Source organism: Grammomys surdaster, unplaced genomic scaffold, assembly GCF_004785775.1.
Source record: "Grammomys surdaster isolate TR1022 unplaced genomic scaffold, NIH_TR_1.0 126036, whole genome shotgun sequence".
NCBI lineage: Eukaryota > Metazoa > Chordata > Mammalia > Rodentia > Muridae > Grammomys > Grammomys surdaster.
Window position 1 is genome coordinate 4,498,028 of NW_021620849.1, and position 20,564 is coordinate 4,518,591.

The 20,564-nt window shown below is 45.6% G+C and overlaps 1 protein-coding gene across 3 annotated transcripts in view; it reads left to right on the top strand.

Annotated features, from left to right (window-relative positions):
- Positions 1 to 1,907: 1,907 nt before the first annotated feature.
- Positions 1,908 to 20,564, top strand: part of Sh3gl3 (SH3 domain containing GRB2 like 3, endophilin A3) — a 122,647-nt gene continuing 103,990 nt past the window's right edge. The window contains exons 1-2 of one of the 3 annotated variants that reach the window (XM_028754820.1): positions 2,046 to 2,131; positions 14,418 to 14,577. Coding sequence is in view for 1 of the 3 variants with exons in the window: in XM_028754819.1 (XP_028610652.1) it covers positions 2,087 to 2,131 (45 nt within the window). In the remaining 2 variants the exon portion in view is untranslated. Of the gene's footprint in view, positions 2,132 to 14,417; positions 14,578 to 20,564 lie in introns of all 3 variants that reach the window. The other 2 variants (XM_028754821.1, XM_028754819.1) reach the window with 2 other exon arrangements.

Consider the following 20,564-nt stretch of genomic DNA (forward strand, 5'->3'; position numbering starts at 1 on the left):
AGTTTAAAAAGGATAAGAAACAATCTATAAATCTGCATTTGAATAAACCAAGAAGAGAGATTACCATAATTGCCAACACAAGGACATGCTATTGTAATGGTGAGTTCTCCTCGTCAACTTGACGGGGTTTGGAGTCACCAAGGAGATACACTTCTGGGTGTGCCCATGAGGCAGAGGTTTAACACGAGGGAAAACCTCCCTGAATGGCTGCCACTATCTCATGGCTGGGGCTCAAGACTGAAAAGAAAGCGATGGAGGAGATAATAAGTTAGCTCCAGTGTGAATCTCTCCCTGCTCGCTGACTGTTGATGCAGTGTGACCAACTGCCTCATGGTCCCCACGTTCCCATGGTCCTCACTGGCATCTGTCCCACTCTCTAGGATGGGATGGTTCCCTCAAATCAGAACAAAACAAAATGAAACCTGCACAAACTTAATAAAACTATCAGCCGTGGGAAAAAAAAAACACCAATTACCAGCGTTGGAAAGAACTTGAATCCTCAGGGAGGGAGCACAGGTAGAGGCTGTGCCGTTTAAACTTCTACTGGGCACAGAGGTCAGCAGTTGAACATCTCCTATCTAGTGTAGGACAAGGGAGACTATTTTGGCCAAAACATGTTTACTGGGGATGGGACAGCAGTGGAGACTGGGCATTTTGCTGTACTATTCTGACCCAGGGGTTTCCACCATTATATCACCTACCTCTGTCTGGTGTAAGCAAGCCCTTGGCTAGCTAGGATCAAGAGTGTTGAGTCACATTCAGTAACCTTGTCCCATGATGCTTGTTAAGATGTTCACATCTTCTCCCATATCAGAGGCAGGACACTGTTGATGCCACACTTTCCCAGCCATTATGAGCAAACCTAGGCACAGAGAACTGTAGGTACACACCTTGTCACACTAGGGTGAAGCTTATGAGGAGTCAGGCAGGGCTGGGAGCCCGGAGCTGAGGGTTCTGGAGGAATGCTAGAGCCTAATAGAAGCCTGGATACAGATGTGAACTGCAAGTGTTCAGGACAACAGGAGTGCTGATGACCTCAGACCCAGTGTTGGGAAGGGTCCACAGAATGTTATTCCTTTTAGGTAAAGATTCAAAGCTGGATGGTGTCTGTGTTGGTGTGAAGCATTGCTGAAGTGGATTGAAGGCATTAGGAGCCATAGGGCCTTTGAAAGGCCAGATTCAGGGAAAACAGAGTTGGTGACACATGGGTTGATGCCAAGCTCCGTTTCTGTGACTGGGTATATTGTTCAGTAAGGACCTCTATTCCTTATGGAAAGGATCTTGTGTAAAGGACTCTCCTGAAGACCAGTCTGAACAAGTCTCTGGTAAGTAGTGGAACAGAAGACCCTTTTTCTGGTATCTTGTAGACTGGTTCTTGGTGTAGCTGATAAGAGGCTCAGCTCACGTATAAGACTAGTCTGAGTCTATTAAGTAAATTACCAGGTAACTCTCTCCCAGGGAGCCCCAAACCGCTCAGGCAGACTGTGCCTAAAGAACATAACCTAACTTCCCACAAGCAGGTTTTTCCCGTCTAATTACAGTTCCCGGTTCCTGTAGTGTTTCTCTCGTTGAGATACACATCCCAGCTCACAACACACGACTATCTAAAACTCATAGAGCGGGGGTTCGGGGAGGGGAGATCTTGCTACCAGTGAGTAAAAGCAGGTTTTCCACCAAGTCCCTTTAGAGCAGAGAGACCTCGCGTCCAGAACAATCGCAGAGCCAGCTGCATCCCAAGCCGAAAGAAGTCCCGAGAGGCTCTCTGCATCCCAGGGACACCCACGGCCAGCCCTTCCACTGGTCCTCTTCTTGGCTCAAGAGCTCCTGGTCACCACGCAACAATGAAGCGTGGGCGGTCCTAACAGCTTCATTTGCATGCAGCCGAGGCTCGACCAATGGGATGCGTTGGGGCCTCGAAACACGGTGTTGCTATCTGCGCGCGCGCGTGTGCCAGTGTGACAGCGCCGTGGCCGTGGCCGTGGCCGTGGGGCGCGCGGGGACCGCCCGGGGTGCCCGCTCCGCTCAGCGTCGCGGCCGCGTGGCCCGGCGGAGCCCCGAGACCACCCCCGGGCGGGGCGCCGCCGCGATGTCGGTGGCTGGGCTCAAGAAGCAGTTCCACAAAGCCAGCCAGGTAGGGAGGCGCGCGCGAGGGGTTTCTGGAGGCGGCGTCCCCAAGGGGTTGCGGGCCATGGACTCAGGGTCTTCATCGGCCTCCTTCGGGCTGGGTTTCTGGTCGCTTGGGAAGGCACGGGGGCGGGTAGCGGTCGCGCGCTCTGAGCTGCGCGTGTTGGTGCCTCCTCCCCCGAGTCTCGGGTCTCCCGCTGCGCCCTGGCGGTTGTAAATCTTAGCAGTTCGGCTGGGAAGGGATCGGAGGTGGTGGGCTTGGAGATGAGCGCCCGGAGGAGAGCCTTTGGGACTAAGATCAGGGTAGGCCTCCCTCCTGCCCGGGAATCTCCAGTCTGTCCCTTGGGACCACCCCCCCCCCCCCCCCCCCTTCCCCAGGACGCTGTACCTGTCCCCTGGCTGGGGCCGGACAGTCTCTGCTTTGGCTTTCCCGGGGTTGGGGCTCATCGCTGTGGTCCTTCCCTTGCCCGTGGTCTTCACTGGGTTGGTTCGAGGTTGGCACCAGGCTCCTGCTTTCAAAGAGACAGTGTGATGAGGAGACCAAAACACACACGTAAACAAACCGTGCTAGACACACCTCCGCGGAAGAGGATGGCAGGTGACTTAAGGGGGCTTCATGGGAAGCTTCCAGGAGGTGAAGACAGGGCATTCGGGGAATTAAGCTTGAGAAAGGATCATGGCTATGGACTGTAGGAGGAGAAGGGGGGCTTTCTGAACAGAGGAAGCTGAAAAACGGACACAGGAAAGTAAGAGTGTGTGTGTGTGTGTGTGTGTGTGTGTGTGACAAGCAAATTTGCTTTCTAACACTGTACCAGCAGTGGTAAAGTCCATGTTGTAAAACCTGTTCACCATCACCTGCGGAATTGTTGCCCTGCCCCCGTTTCCTTCCCAGCCTCAGTTTTGCTAGAACCCAGGTGGACAGATTGATTGCATCTGGAACACACATCGGTGGCGACCCCTCACTCCTGCTTTTTCTTCAAATCGATCTTGAGATTGCAGCTGGCCTTAGAAAATTCTTTTTTTCTATTCCAGGCGGAAAGACACTGCTAGTCCCTCAGTCACAGCTGGTCCACAAGGAAACTAAGTGATGGCTGTTCTCAGCAGGAGACATAGGGCGGACAGTGATGCTATTCAGGGTGATAGACATCCTGGAGGAGGGGCATGCTGGATGAGAGCAGAAATGTTCTCTGTTGGATTCACTGTTGGATCTCTAGTACTTACAAAAGTCTGTTGAATGTTTCAGTTGACATTGGCCTTTGAGCTGTTGGCATATCCTACTCTGGAGTTTGCAAATAGTGATTTGGGGGAAATTCCAATTAAAATGGACATTTTAAAATGGGAGAGCTGAGGCTAGTGGGTCACACACACCAGTTTTTTTTTGTTTTTGTTTTTTGTTTTTTGGGTTTTTTTTTGGTTTTTCGAGACAGGGTTTCTCTGTGTAGTTCTGGCTGTCCTGGAACTCACTCTGTAGATCAGGCTGGCCTCGAACTCAGAAATCCACCTGCCTCTGCCTCCCAAGTGCTGGGATTAAAGGCGTGCGCCACTACCGCCCGACCACACTAGTATATAAAGAGAAACTCTAGGGGGCGCCACACACACAAAACCTGCACTGCCACACTAAGACAGTGCTTAGCCCAATGCTTGCTGAGCCGTGAGTACTCCATAAATGTATGTGTAATAAATGAACAATAGTGAGGTTCAGAAGGAATAACTGCTATCACAAGATCACGGGGTGGGGGGAGGGAATGGAGTCATACAGACGGTGGGTAAGCTGTCAGCATCTACTTCTTTGGTAATGCTAGAGCAGCCAGGAGTCCCAGAGCCTCAGTGGGCAAGGCCTTGCTTGAGTAACTGCTGGCCACGTTTGTGACATTGTCTTCCTTAGACCCAGCAGGAAATGAGGCCCTTTGTTTTACACACACACACACACACACACACGCACACGCACTATGCTTCTTGGATATGGACTTTGTAGGAGCAGTCTTGTGATCACCAGACTGAGTCCTTAGGCAGTTCAAGATGACTTCTGGCCATGGAGCAGAGTGGGTGACTGAAATCCTTGGATGTTATTAGAGTTGTGGAATTGTACTGTGACAGGAGGCTTGGTTCTATTCTTTATAATCAATCAAATCAAACTAACAGAAGACCTTCCAGGGATCATCATTGCCCTTGGGGCGGGTATGTTCCTACCTAGGCTCTAAACCTTTCCTTCTTATCTCTGAGATCATTCATACTTCATTTGAAAAGAGGAAAAACAGACCCTCTCTGGTAAAAACACTGTGTGGTTAAAGTATCTGACAGATAAGTTTCAAACTTGTTTTAGATATTTTTGTTCTCCTCGATCTTCTCTCCCTCCACATCCAGGTCTTATATAGCCCAGTCTAGCCTCAGACCAGGTACACAGCCAAGCATGATTGTAAGCATCTGAGACCCACTGCTACCCCTCCAGGGCCGGGAAGACAGGAGGGAGCACTGTGCACAGTTTTTGCTGTGCTGAGGACTGAACGCAGGGCTTCATGCATGCCCTGCAGGCACTCTCCTGTCTGAGCCGCATCCCCACCCTCAGACTGCTAGAAGTCTTCCTTAGAAATTATGCAGTCAACCAGCTTGGAGAAATTAGGTTTTGTTTAATTTAATACAAGGGAGCAGAGTAATAAAAAATGCCAGATGTTCTCCAACTACATTTTCACAGCGGGCTTTAATTCACTTGGAGTTTTCCCGGGGCAGGGAAAGGGAGTCCCGAATGACATCAGTGGCTAATAATTCCCAGGGATTCAAGGCTGGCTCCTTGCCACGATCAGTTCTGCAACCTTGGAAACGTGACTTAGTCCAACTGGGCCTCCTTGGCTTTCTCTCTGAATGATGAACCAGAGGATTCAGAGGTCAGGTCCCTATGATAAACTTGATTGTGCAGTGTTTGCGAAACATTGAGTATGCTAAAAAACCATTGGAATGTGTGCTTTTAATTTTTAAAAGATGTGTGTGTGTGTGTGTGTGTGTGTGTGCTATGTAGTATGTGGGTGCCTGAGGAGGCTAGAAGGGAGCATTGGATCCCCTGGAGCTAGTAGGGTTCTAGGTGGTTGTGAACCACCCAATGTGAGTACTGAGAACTGAGCACTGTACTTACGGCATCTCCTGCACTGGAAGAGAAGTGAGTTTTTAATCATAGAACCATCTCTCCAGTCCCTTGATTGTATACTTTAAATAAGCTGCATAGAATGTGACTTGTAAGTACACACACACACACACACACACACACACACACACACAGAGGCACACACATGCACACACAAGCACGCATACACACACATAAAAGAGAGAGACCATCCATCCATCTGTCCATCTAGATTGTGTGTGTGCGTGCGTGTATCTCAGTTCTGAAATTCTTAAATAATTTACTTAAAATGTTTCAGAGAAAGACAAAAACAATAGGGACCTTTTACAAGTAAGGGAGTCTGGACCATGGCAGGGTAAAATGACTGAATGCCCTGGCTAACTGCCCCTGCTTTCCTAATCCTTTCCCTGTCAGCGAGGAACAGAGCCCTTTGCTTCCCAGATGAGCTGCCAGCCCTGGAGATGATGCCTCATTGTGCCAGGTTTCTTGAGTTTGTCACTAAACACTTTAAAAACTCTTTACCAAAGTTTTAGATAGAACCAGTTGTTCTCGTGCAGGGATGTAGTGGAGCTGGTGGATGGAAATGCAAAAAGCTCAGAGTGGCCACTGTGGCTTCTTGCTAAGTACAACACATGAGCAATAAAGATACTCTCTGGTAGTGCATCCATGCGGTCATTCACTGGATCGGATTGGCTGTACTGTATTTCATAGTACTCTTGACACAGTCACTGGTGACGAGGGAGGCCCAGACCCTGCTGTTAATGGGTGCTTGGGACTGGATGCTCTACTTACAGACATACTCTTTTCATTCCAGGACCTTCTGACCTCCTAGGGGCTTGAGTCATATTCTTCTGAAAGTCCAGAAGCCAATACCATTTCTTCTCTCTTCTTCTTCTGAGCCTTGTAGGCCCCATGTTGAATTTACTTCTTCGTGCTTTTATATGACATGACCTGACAACGTTCTAGGAGATGAGGAAGGCCTTTTTGGTAACTCATTCTTTCTCTTTTAATGCATCAAGTTCAAAAGGCTGAGTGTCCATAGGGCCCTCGACCCAAACCCTTCAGATGCTGCCTGCGAGGCAGACACTGCCTTCGAGGCTGGTCGTTCATGGGCAAATGCTTCAGAGGAAGATGGCCCTGGTAAGTGATGAGATTCTCCAGGGAGACAATGAATGTCTTTTGTTTCACTTTCTCATTAGAGAAAAAGATAAAAATGCACTTTGCAAAATCCATAATGATTTATTTTTTTCTCTTAGATGCATTGGAAAATAGATTGAAGATAAAACATTCTTGCTGTCTTTTTACGCAGACTGCTTGACAAATTAATCCATAAATCTGAGCACTTTGGTTTAAAAGCCAGTGTCCTAGAGTAGATGTCCAAACCAAACTGATTAGTTTGTTTTAATAAGTGAAAGATCCAATATACCTCAAATATTTTTTTTACATTTTTCTCTATAGAGTAAAAATATAACCCAGGGTGTCCTTTGGGAGTTAACTTTAAAGCACACTGGAAATCAGAGTTTCTCCCTGGTTAGATGAACTTTTTAGCTTCATTAAGTACATTGAATGCAATTGTATTTTCCAACACTTAAGTATGTGGAGGGCTGTGTGCCATGTGTATTGGGGACATGATGACCCAGAAACTAAAGTTGTTGGTAAACAGAATGGACATAATACTTTATTCAGCTAAGCGACAGGTGAACGGATTGTGGATGCTGGGACTCAGCAGAGAGTGGGCAGTTAGATTCTGTGCATGTCTGTGTTCCTGACACCGGGAAGTACCACGATGGGCTGCAAGGGTTCCCCCTGGAGCTGCTGTTAGACTCCTGCTGTTCTGGTGCCTCTCTGAAGCAGCCTCTCCTTGGCCCGTTCCTTTGTAGTAGCTCAGCTCATAACAGGCAGACTGCTGTACCCGCAGGCCTCCAGTCCACTCATGGTGGTGTCTTTCACCCACCTCCTGGTTCTCTTTCCTTTTTCAGACAGTTTCATGTAGCCCAATGTGGATTCTTTATAAAGGTGAAGATGACCCTGAACTTCTGACTCTCACCTCCGCAGTGCTGGGGTTATAGGCCTGTGCCATCTTGCATGGTCCCAGGAGACCCCTCTCTTCAGTGGTAACTCTTGCTGCTTTCTGCCAGTCGGTAGCAGAGCTGTGGCTGTTTCAGGCTCTGTGACTTGGGTCCTCCGTGGCGAATCTGATACATGAGTCACAGCTCCTCATTCGTGTCTCTGCTCTGGGCCACACTTCAGGAGTCCAGAGGTCCTGTTTGCTCATGTGTGGATGTTTTTCTGCTTCTCTTGGTGTAACAAGGAACAAAATACAAGTGGCTAGTCGCTCCACGGTGCTTCCAAAACCTGTCATTTTCCTTGTTGAAAGGGTTTTGGTCCTGTGGCTGCATCTCTCTTCATATTTCTTTTCTCTTGAGTCATTCTTATCAGCATGTAGATGTGAGTTCTCCTCTCTCAAAAAAAGAGAGAATCATCCTCTGGCTGAGCCCCTCCCTTGACTCTCTTTATATCCCTTCTCTCTTATCAGCAGGTACACTCTCTCTTGGTTTCTGTCACACATTTTCTTTCAGCCCATTCCAACTGGGTTTTCTCCTGTGCTTTGAGGCCATGCATGTTTCGGTCTTAAGTGTCCTTCAGTCTGATAGTCATTTCCATATCGGAACTCTGTGCAACATTTGACCGGTTGTCTGTAGCACCTGCCAGAGTTCCTCCGAGCTCAGTCAGCTGATCCTCCAGTTAAGGGCTCTTCGTCTCTCGCCTCACAGCACTGCTCCACGCCGGACTCCTGTTTTCTAGGCTTGCACTCTTTCAAGGAGGCTCACCCACATTTAAATAAATTATGTCCTATGATGAATCTCAACATTGTATTTTCAGTTCAGACATAAATCAGTGGTACCTTTCCTCTCAGATATTATGGTCAAGGTGGGTAAGCAGGAACTTGTGTCTGTATCGTCTTGCATTTTTCTACTGGTGATCTCAGACGTCTGCTCTGTCTCTGTAGTAAAACAAAGCACATCACGTGAGTTTATTGATATGCTCTTCCTCCTGGCTTCGCTCTGAAAGTGTATCCTCAATTCAGTGGCTGTTCTGCATCATGGCTGATGCTGATCTTCTCTGGCCCTTCCCCTGACCCCGATGGCTGCAGTAGCTTCCTAACACATCGTTAAGCCTCCGTGCCCGCCCTCCTACACCTGCTCACTCACAGTGGCAGGATGCTCTTCAAAAGATACAGCTCAAGGAAACACAAGATTAATAATGCTGGAGAGGGAAGGAAGTTATCTGTTGTTGGAGGGAATATATTTTTAAAAAGCCACTTTAGAGAACAGTGTGGAATTCTGTGCTATCCAGCTATTCCCCTTCTGGGCGTATAACCAAAGGAAGCGAGAGCAGTGTGCCTAAGAGCCACCTGCACAGCTGTGCTTACTGTGGAGTTAGTCACAAGAGCTGCAGAATCAACCTAGGTGCTTCTCAGTTGGTGGATGGATAAAGGAAATGTGGCACTCAATGGATCATTACATAGCCACAAAGAAGAAATAAAATCCTGTCAACTGTAGAAAAAAAAAGACGCAACTTTAGTATATTTTGTTAAGCGAAATAAGCCGGATATAGGAAAGCAAGTTCATGCTGTATCTATTGAAATAACACATAAACTCCATTAAGATGTTCAGTTCACGCATATTATAACAAAACCATCCCTAAGACTGTCTAGTGACATATCTTCATTGGCTTCTACATGAATATGAATATAAAGCACAAACTTAAAATGTCAAGTTTTCACTGTGGCTTCTTTGCTCTTATATCTGTCTGATATTAATTTAGCTAATCAGCTTTGCTTTGATTTCAGCCTGCCTATATTCCAATATTTGAAGTATGTTGCTTGGTCAAAGTGCAGTCAGATTTTGTGTTGGTTGTTCTGCTATGACAAAATAATCCGGTAGAGGCAGTGCAAGGGGGGAAAGGTTAATCTTTGGCTCACAGTTTCAGAGGGATTGCAATTTGTCATAGGGGGCAAACATGGTGGTAGGAGTGGTTCCTTCTGTAGTGGTAGAAGCAGTGGAAGACAAGCAGTCACATGGTGCTAGCTAGGAGCAGATCAAGAACCTGAGATGAATGGCACTTTCAAAGGCAAAGGTCTACCCCTAGTGACCCATTTCTACCTCTACCAGCCTGACCTGACCACCTAAAGTTGCCACAGCCTTCCAAACAACACTGCAATTTAGGGGTAAAGTATTCAAAACTGAGGGGAACATTCAAATTCAAACCCTAACTGTCATGCTTTGTTAATCTGCTTTTCCAGTCTGTTCTTCAAGTGTTATATTTAGGCCATTTACATTTAATGTAATTATTTACATATTATGACTAAAGGTTGTCATTTTACTTATTTTTATATGTTGGCTCTGGTTTGAATTTCTTTTTTACTCCATCTTTCTCTGTGTTAAAGTTCATTTGAATTCTTTGTGGTGTTTTCATATGGATTTTTTTATAGATTAGTAATGGCTATTATAAATGTAAACAACTCATCACTGTATACCAATACTGTCATTTTAAGTTAAAATGAATATAGAAAACTTACTTCCCTTTATTTTCCAATAATTATATTAATTACCCGCCCACTATTTATGAGAAGCACATGAAACACTTTTATAATTTGGTCCTTAACAATTAAAAGTCATTTAAAAAGCTCCTTCTGAGGTTCCAAGTTTCTTTTTATTATTTCCTTTCTTTGTTTAGAGAACTTGTTTTTCAGCCATTCTGTAAGTGTAAGGGGCTGGTGGCAAGCTCTTAATTTTCTTTGATCTGGGAGTGCTTTCATGTTTCCTTTACTGCTGAAGGATTTCTGCTGTGGATGGATGACCTGTGGTGGTGATTCTTTTCTTTCTGCTTGTGGAAACTGTTGTGGCATTTTCTTCTGACCTCCATGATGTGAAATTAAATAAGCAGGAGGCCACTAGCCGGGGCTGTGCTTTGAATTCCCATGTGAGCCACACCGTTACAACTCGCACCAAATCCATCCTAGAGTATAGTGCTAAGACTTTAGCCAACCACAAACAGCCAGTCACACTTTTCATTGCTAAGCAAGGAAGCTGCTGGTCTGACTTCTCCATATGGCTGCTGTGTTCTGCTTTTCCAAGCTCAGTTCACACTGCTGGGCAAGTCCCTCTGCATCCACCTCTCCTGGTCCTGACTGCTGCCTGCTGTTCCTGCCTTAAAGCTGTTTTACTTTTTTTTTCTTGACATTTTTATATATTAACTCTACAAAACCGATGGATTTCACTGTGAGATTTCTCATACACATACAGGATGTGTTTTAGTCATTTCTCCATCTTCCTTCCTGCCAGTATCCTCCCTTCCCCCAAATGGTCCTTCTACTTTCATGTCTCTTTAAATTTAGCTTTTTTGCTTGTAAAAGAAGAGAAATTTGCTTTTTTCTGTCTGCCTTAACATGAGGATCTCTAGGTCTACTTACTTTCGTGCAGATGGTATAATTTCATTCTTCTTTGTGGCTGAATAAAACCCCACGGGACGTATATAGCACATTTTTTGTTTCCATCTTCCATCATTGGATACCTAGACTGGTTCTGTATCTTGATGTTGTGAATAGTGCAGATATTTTTGTGGCATATGAACCCAGAGTCCTATATTTGGATTCTATAGAAGGTCAGTTTTAAGTTTTGTTGAGGAACCTTCATAATGATTTATATTGTACCTGGACCAATTTACATGCCCACCAATGACATGTTCTCCTCCCCGGCCCATCTCTTCCCACCTTCATCAGCACTTGTGATCATTCCTTTTCTTGACAATAGCCATTCTGAGTAGGGGAGGTAGAAGTTAACCTCGGGCTTTATCTGCATTTCCCTGGTGTCTGAGGATGGATGAACGCTTTTCACCTTGGCTATTTGTGTCAAGTTGATCTCTTGACTGTGATTTCTGATCTGGTACAATTTGAGTCATGTAGGTGTCATTTCTGTCTCTCCTTCCAAGACATTTTGGGTTTCTGTAGTTTTAGAAGTCTGAATATGGTGTGTCTTGATGTTGGTGCATCTTTCTTTCCCACTTGGCTTGTTGAGTCAGTAGCCTATGTCTTCTGCCAAATTTGGAATTTTCACTCACCATCTTTGAGAGTTTATCAGCTCTGTTCCCTTCCTCCTTTCCTCTGGGGCTCGGATGACATGAATGTTGTTTTGTTATCATCTTCCATCTCCCTGGGGCTGTCATCTCTTCTCCCAACTTATTTTCTGTCTGTTGTTGAGGTTGGGTGATTTGTATCGCCCTGTCCCTCAGTTCGTACTTGGCTTCCTGCACACACAGCTTTACATTCTGACTTTAGGATTTTCCAGTTTTGCATCGTATTTACATCATCTCTACCTGATACGTCTTTGCTGAGATTTCTTCATTGCTCACTCGTTCCAAGCGCTTGACAATTACCTGTGCCCCCTTTAAGCACTGATGCTGTGACTGTAATGTTTCTGTCTTCCTAGTGTTGGCATCTAGCGATTGTCTTTCCTCATTCAACTTGAACTTCCCTGGCTTTTGGGATGAGTGATTTTCTAAAAAATTGAAATCTGGGCATTTGGCTATTATGTGATTTATTGGTTTTATTTGACACTGCCTGTGGTCAGTCACTGTCATATTGCTTCCAGGTAGAAGAAGGCCCAGGTTCTTGTCTAAGACTCTGCTGGCTTTAGAAATAGGAATGCCTCTTTGTAGCTGAAGGCCTGGGGCTTCTGATGGCTACCAGGCCCCCCTGATACCTCTCTGTCTGGGAGGAGTGGACATAACTTGTTACTGCCCCCACTTGGTGTCATCCTGCGCTGTGGAAGGGGTGGCCTCATTATCATTGGCCTGGTTGTAATGGATGAACTGACTCTCCACTCAGCCTGTGTGACCGACTCCCCTGGACAGGGGGGCAGAAACCTCGTTGCCACCACTAGAAATGGAAGTTGGGTTCATGGCCTTCACTGATAGTAAAGGTGGGGAAGGCAGATTTTTACTATGTTGAGGATGACAGTATCATTTGTCTACTCTGACACCACCTTGTGCACAAGAGGGGAAGGGATAAACAAGTCAACTCATTACATTTGGCCAAAGGTGGATGTCTAGCCTCCTTTTCATACTTCACTGAGGTCAATTGTGGGGCCATGGGTCTGTCTGTCTGTCTAACCATCCACCCACCCACCCATCTAATCTAATCTAATCTAATCTAATCTAATCTAATCTAATCTAATCTAATGTCTTTCCATCCATCATCTATCTGTCTGTCTGTCTGTCTGTCTGTCTTCATCCATCTATCATTTATCTTTACCTTTCTCTTCTCTTTCTATGTAGTGTGGTCCTAAGGAAGCATTATACTGTAAGAGTTGTTTGCCTCTCTAGCTGGCCACTTGCTCAATCTATGGCTGAGAGAGAGAGCGGGCCTCCTCCTCCTCCTCTTCCTCCTCCTCCTCCTCCTTCTCTTCGGAACACTTTCTCTAAGCTCACTGGCATTTTTAGGTTGCCAATTTCTTCAGTTCCAACAGTGAGAGAACTCAATAACATCATCTTTTGGGGGTCGGGTATGTCTAGTTTCTCTGACCAGTATATTTTTTTGTCTTCTCTTTGAGTCTGGTGTTTGAGCTGTAGACAGTGCCCAGAGCTTTAGCTATAGTCACTTAGAAGAATTAGGAAAGCACATCTTCTCCATCTTTCTGAAACAGAAGTCCTTTGTGTCATCTGATTTTAAGTTCCTTCTTGTCAGATATTGGATCATTTCTTGTCCTGTTTACTCCTTATGGTGTCCTAAGCCTCCCTTGCCTAAGAGTGGGTAATCAGGAAGCTGTCTGCTGCCGTTTCATGAGCCTGACACACAGTGGATATTCAGGAAGTTGTCTGCTAGTTTTGCATGAGCCTGACACTCAGAAGGCACTCAGGAAGCTGTTTTCTCGTGTTACAGGCACCTGATACACAGTGGGTACTTAGGAAGCTGCTGGTGTTGGATGAGCATCCAGCAGGCAGTAATGATAGTGAGTTAGGACCTACTTCTGATTCTTCTAGGCTACAGTTTGCTGAGGTCTTCCTCATTTGGGGAGAGGGGTCTTCAAAATCTTAATTTTTATATCTTAGTTTTGAAATATTGGTAATTAAACGTCTAAAAATCTGTGGGTGCTAAAAGATAGTGATGGACTATTGCTGTCCAGTGTCATGTGCTTGGCTCCAGTCCTTCAGCCTTGAGGAGGAGAGTAGCTTTGAGTTGTTTATGCACAGGCTGCCCTTTGTCAGGTTTGGGTAGATGATGCACATGGCATTGGCAGTCCTTTTGCTCAGAAGCTAAAATGGGTCCCTGCAGAGATGGCTCTTGGCCTTCTGTGGGGATGTTCCTAGAAAACTCGTTGAGCATCTGCCTGTGTGGTGGCGTCCATCAAAGACTGTGACAAGATCAGGGAAAGGGGCCTGTGGACCTGACAGTCCTGAGTGGGCGCAACAGTGGGAGATGGGCTTTGACGAGAGTGGGCAGTCCCACCCAGCTGTGCAAAAGCTAGCAGGACATAAAATAGAACTTAGTAAGACCTTGCTCATGGTGACCTGTTTAGGAATATTTTGAGATAGGATGCAAGGATAGGTAGTTTCTCTTAAGGCAGACCTAATGCTGCCCTGTGTGGTTCTTTGAACATTACATCTCAGAAGCAAAAGTGACATAGGTACAATGGAACTTAGTTCCATATGACTCTAAAATTTGATAAAAGAAAGTTAACCTCCATTTTTGAATGTTATCCCTGCTACATCCCTACATTTCAAGTTGGTGCTTTAGATCAAAGCTTTTTCTGTGAGAAGGCATTGTGGCTGTAGCAATGACTCTTTAAGATATGTGCTTGGTCTGACAGGTGAAGATCCTTGAGTAGGGGTGATGCTGTATGCTGGACAGCAAGGACGGGCATCTCCAACACCATGGCTTAGATACTCACACTTGTCTTGCTTTCCTGCTGGGAATGGAGGCCCAGTGGGTTCTGAAGAAATGGAGACAGGATCACTGGGCACTGTTGAACTCAATGTGCCCATCAATCGCCCAGTTCTCTTCTACAGAGATCTGTGAAGCCAACTCAGCAGGAAGTGAACTTCTGTTAACATTGGTGGAGAGAACTTGGGTCTCATAGGCTTCCAGGCTGTATTTAAATATTTCTTGCTCTTACAGGGTTACGAGTGATGATTGGCTCATCTGGAAAGGGGTTACTAATTGACGTACCAGCTGGCTGTGAGGACTGCATCACCAAATGGACTAAAAGCTTTGAAGTTCATTGTGAGGGGAGGGGCATGGAACACCAGGAGGACAGTTGGACTCACAGTGTGGGAAAGTAGGTATCCTGGAAGAGTGAGGAACGCCAAGTGTGACTTAGAGAGTAACTTTAACTTTCCCTGGGGGTTGACTTCCTTATCTAGAATTGGGGGCATTATGGGACCAGTATCTGAACTCATTCTCCGAGTTAGTTTATTGAGTGCCTTTGTTTATGCTGACTGTAGTAGGTATGACAAACTCAGTCTTGACAGCCGTTTGTTACAATGATTCTCATAGTTTGAATACATGATGCCCGATGAGAGACTTGGCTAACGTCCAGGGAGCGCCAGGACTAGCACACTTCCTTCCTCTGATCCTTAAATGTATCCAGTAAGCAAGGTCAAGGGTCATGCTGGAGTTCAGAAAGTCTTCTCATCTCGCTGCAGAGGGCTCTCCCTCTGCTGATATCGTGAACAAGTGATTTCTAGGGACCAAAGAACACAGGCCAGTGAGTTAATTCTTTCTTGGGACAGAGAGGACAACTTTCCACTGTCTGATGTTCATAGTTGCTTTTAAAAAGAACTGGATCAGAGTCCATGAGCCCGTGTACCACTGTGCTTTTCACCACTTGTCGCAAGATTTCAGGGTACACACGGGGCTTAGGGAAATACTCAGTGAGCATTTGACATCACAGTGCTTGGAGCCATTCTCTTCTGCTTATCTGCATCCTTGGGAGACAGTGTGTGTGGTCACCCATGCTTTCTTTACCTTCTTCCCTGCCCCTTGACTGTCCTTGGCTTTGAAACTAACAGCTTTTCCCTGGGCAGTCATTAGAGACCCGCAGACCGCACTATCGATCCTGTCTAGAATCTACAATAGTCTTCCTTCATGGTTGTTTTTGTAGCTTCTTCTTCCAGTGTCTCCTTGATTCCTTTCACTTGCTCCATCCCTTGTGGGTGCTGCCTATCTGAATAGTCTTCCCACACATACCCGCCCATCCCCCTGGAACTCCCCAGTGTCACAGCCACGTGGTTCTGTCTAATAGAACACAGTCCTCTGCTGCCATTAGAATCCATTTGATCTGTTATTCCATCCTCCCCCAGGGTTCACCTCAGTGGCCTGGGTAGACACTCTAATTTTACATCTGGGCACGTTTCTAACGGAGGGCTGTTTGTAGCTCCCCTCTCCCTTGGCTAGCATCCACCCCTACACCAGCCCCATCCCCTCTCCATCTTCTTGGAGCCCTGTGCCCTTTCATCCCTTTGCCTATGCACTTACTTCTGCTGGGAAACCTCCCATTTTCAAAGCCAGGCTTAGCCTAACTGTCATTTTGTACCGGTTCTCTTTTTCTCTTCAAATCCGTGGTTCCCCTATGTCCCCTGTCACCCTAGTCTGATACACATATACAGAATTTGTCATGGGCTATCCTTCTAGACCTCGAAAGCTGCCTCTTACAAAAAGGCCTTCAGACAGGCTTGCTATGTGACTTGTGATTGTTTCTGTGTGCTCTTCCTTCTCCAAGAGCTTACCCCTCTTAGAGAAACCTCAGGGTTCCAGATTTCCTGCAAGTTGAACCCTCACATATTATGCCAGAATGAAAATTCACAATTTTTTTTCTTTTTCAGTTTTGTGTATAATGTGGACATTTAGTTTCTTTTGAGATTGACTTTTTGTAAGTGAAGAGGTAGGAGTCAAGATTTCTAAAACTAAAACTAAAACAAAACAAAACACAAAACCTTATTATTCAGGAAAAATATTTCGCAGTGACCCAACCATTGCATGATTCTTCATGATTACACTAATTAGTCTAATTTTGCAGAACTGCTGTGCAGAATGTTCCAGAGGCTGCAGGCTCTCCTAGAATCCTTACAGTAACTATCTGAATGGCGCTTGGTGGCCCTCCCCTGCGGAATAGGGATTGACAGTATGGTAGGGTTACCTAGAACCCACTCAAGGTCACACAGCCGGGAAGCATCTTTCCAGGACTCAGGGACAGTCTACATGGCTTCACAGGCAGCACAGGACACAGGAGCGCTTGCCGGAGCTTTCCGCTGCCCTCCTCTCTGCAATGCAGATTCCTTGCATAAACGCAAGGTCATCCGAGCCAGATGCCGCCTGTCCCTTCTCTGTATGCTACTGAAGAGGTTCCAATAAGACCTACAGCTTGCTCGTTCCCACAGCCCTTCAACTCAGAATGACCCTTTCCTTCTCTTTTAATGGTTGAAAAACATAGAGTAACAATATTCAGTGACCCATGATAATTCCATGAAATTCAATTTTTTTGTGTCCACTGATAATGTTTCATTGAGACCCACAATGATGTGTTCACTTTCTTGTGCTTTGTACTACATGGACAGCTGAGTACTGTGAAAGAGGATGGGAAAGTGGGAGGGATGAAGTCTGTTACTGCTAGGCCCTTCATAGAAGAGGTTGGCCAACCCATTTTGCATTTGGGGGTCAGCGTCAGTGTACCGTGGTATGTATATTTCTGGAGGCTTGGATAAAACACTGCATGTTTTGTTTAAATGCCTAGTTGTAAGTTTTTATTTTTTTAATGTAGTGTGTGTGTGTGTGCGTGTGCGTGCGCGCGTGTGTGTGCGCGCACATGCATGTGTGAGCACTTGGGTTATAGATATGAGCCACACTGGTCACTTGTGTGCTTTTCTGAAAGATCTGATTTGCCTAATCTGATTCCTCTGGGTGACAAAGAGCTTTGGTCTGGAATGTCTGTTTTTCTTTGTAGTTCAGGCAGTTTTGAGTCCCCATAGTCACTTCTGCTAGTGCCACACCAGACTGTTATACCTGGACCTGTTCTAATCCAGACATTACCAGGCAGAAAGGCTCCTGTAGTGTGCTCGTGTGATGCACATGCTACACACACACACACACACACGCACGCACGCACACACACGCACGCACACACACGCACGCACACACACGCACACACACGCACACACACGCACACACACGCACACACGCACACACACGCACACACACGCACACACACGCACACACACGTCTATGTCACTTTTCCCCTGTTAGCTCTTCTTTCTTGTTCTAATTACTCTGACGTCATCATGCTCTCATTTTGAAGGAGTCTTAATTTGCTTTTTCCTATCAGTATCTTTTATTTTTATTTTCCTGTGCTCAAAAATGATTCTCAGGGGTGACATCATCTTAGTGTTTGTCTTTCCTCTCCAGCATAACTTAAAGCATGTGCATTTTAATTTGTGTGCTGTGTTCCGAGGGAGCAGCCCATCATATCCCCTAGAAAAGAAAATGACCATTTAGTCTCGGTTGACTTGTATGAGAGCAATGGAAGGTTCTGGTTTCTGTTGGCACAGGTGTGATCATGTGGGTTCTCCAGGCTTTCCAGAAATGTCGTACCGAAACCATGTGAATCAGATTGTACCTTTGTTAGATTTCAGGCATACATACTCAAAGAAATAAGGTGCATTCATCCTTGTGGGGAGATGAAGAGGAGGGGGGTCTTTGGGAGTGGAATCAGCTAATATTAATTTAAGTGAGAAATTCTTCAGTGCTTGTCATAAAAGTAATGTAATATTGAAAGACCAGCATAGACGTGTGTGTGTGTGTGTTTTATATGTATGTGCTCATGTATGTGCATATGTGAGGAGTCTCGAGGTTGATGTTGGGTATCTTTCTCAATTGCTGCAAAACTGTATTTTTATTTTGTGTAAGAATGTTTTGCTTGTATGTCATCATGTGCTTCATACTTGTAGTGTGCATTGGTTGTGAAGGCCAGAGAAGAGCATAGGAATTACAGCTGCAGTTGGCTATGAGCTACCAAGCAGATGCTGTGACCCAAACAAGACAAGCAAGTACTCTTAACCACTGAGCTATGTGCCCAGCTCCTCCTCTGTAATAAAACACCATAACCAAGGCAACATAAGGATGAGTTTGACTTACAACTCCAGGGGTGTGCAGAGCAGAGGTGTGCAGCTGAGTTCACGTCTTTAAACCTCAAGCAGGGGGGAGTGAAGGACAGTGACATACTTCTTCCAGCAGGGCTGTACTTCCTAAACCTCCTTGAGATAACACCACTAACCAGGGACCAGTGTTCAAACACATGAGCCAATGGAGGATATTTTCATTCAAACTACCACATTGACTTTAGTTTTTGAGAGAGGGTCTCACTGTACCAGAGCTCACTGATTCAGCTAGACTGGCTGGCCAACTCAGGGATTTACTGTGTGCTTCCCTAAAACAGGGCTACAGATGTGTGTCACCCTGCTTAACTGTTAGCGCGGGTTTTTATAGACATCTGCACTTGATCCTCAGGCTTGTGTGACAAGAAGAGTCATCTCCCCAGCCCAGAGCATAGATATTTAAGAATCAGATATTGTTGGATTTATTTAGTATCTTTCCCAGCATGAAAAATCTCGTGGCCCTGGTAAAGTAAGGCCTAGTTTATGACACAGGGTTTTTCTTTGATGAGACTCCTGATTTGCTCACTTAGGACTCTTCGGGGACATTTTGGGTCTTGAGAGCAGATGGCTGGGAGGCAGTGACTGGATGAGCATCAAGAGGAGAGTCACCATGATAGTCTCTCAGCTCTTCACCTTCTATGACAGGGTAACAGTTTATGTGGCACGCATGAGAATCTCTGCTTAATTTATGGGTTAAAGGCTAGGTGCATTTTTTCAGACCCTTTCAAAGTGTTGGCGGGTGGATACAGGTTTGACTTCAAGGAGGATATCCCACATTAACGGCTATCCCAGAGGTGTGGTAAGTCTGGTGTGGGATGCAGCTGAGCTGTGTCAGTTACTTTCTTGGTTTGAGTTTCACAGTAAACAGACTTTGAACTAAGAAGTTGTGTGGAGTAGGATTTTCTTTGTTTGTTTATTTCTGTTATTTTCAAAGGTGATCTCAAACCAGAAGGCGAGTAGGGAAGAGAGAGGGGAGGAGGAGCGCATACAGGCACCCTGTTTAGTTATCTGCCATGGTGACTGCCACTGGTCCCTAGACCTGGAGGCTGAGAGTGGCAGGGGTTGGTAGTAAATGGTCCTTAGCCTGTAGAGACTGACCTCCTCTGTGGGAATGGGCAGGTGCTGGGGATGCTGGGACTGTCAGCTGCTCTCAGCTCAGGCAGATGCTCCTTGGCCAGCTCTCTGCTCCGTGACCTTGGGCATGATTGTCTTCCTCTGAGTAATGGAGACGGCAGGTCCCTCCCATGTGCACGCCTCATATGGGCTCACTGTGTTGGTGTGCATGGTGAGGTACTCAATGGAGTGCTTGCCTGGACTATCACTAAATCCCAATTTATAGTATAGAGTTATCAAGTTTCTTCAGATCTTTATCAGTATGATTAAAGTGGCCAAGTTTATTGTGAACTGTATTAAAATAGCAATAGGAATATGTTTGAGTTTAAAAGATAATTTTTTTTGTTATGTTTTGGGGTAGAAAAGTATTTCCCCAAGTTATTTCCATTTATGTATTTAAAACTATCACGTACAGCACTAAGCTACCATAACAGAAAATAAGCTTTTAATTTTTAATGCACATATTTCTGCTTATAATGAAGTTCTTTGATGTTTTCTTTGATTTACGTATCCCCTGGGTAGGGATCGACTAAGATATAGTATCCATCTATCCTCCTACTTTTCCGTCATTTCTTCAAGGTGAGCTCACTCAAATTCCTGTCTTCTGTGTGTTTGAGATAAAGCATTGGTGCTAATTATATTCACCCCGTGGGCCTCAGAACACCACGCCATATTCTTCCTATTAAACATAACTTGGCATCCATTGATCCACTTGTCCCACCCCCTCTGCCAAGTGTCTGGTAACCACTGTTCTCTCAGTGTGAGATAAATGATTTCAGATTATCTTGCAAATGACTTTGTACAGTGTTTGTCTTCTGTGCCTGGCTTCTTTCTCTTAGCATGATGTCATTGAGATCCACGCATGCTGTCACAGAGGGCAGCAAGTCTCGCCTCTTAGGGTGGCAGAGTATTCCATGGAGTGTCTGTACCACATTTTCTTTCTCCATTGTTTTATGACTGGACACGTAAGCTGATTCCTGTTCTGGCTCTTGTGAACAGAGTT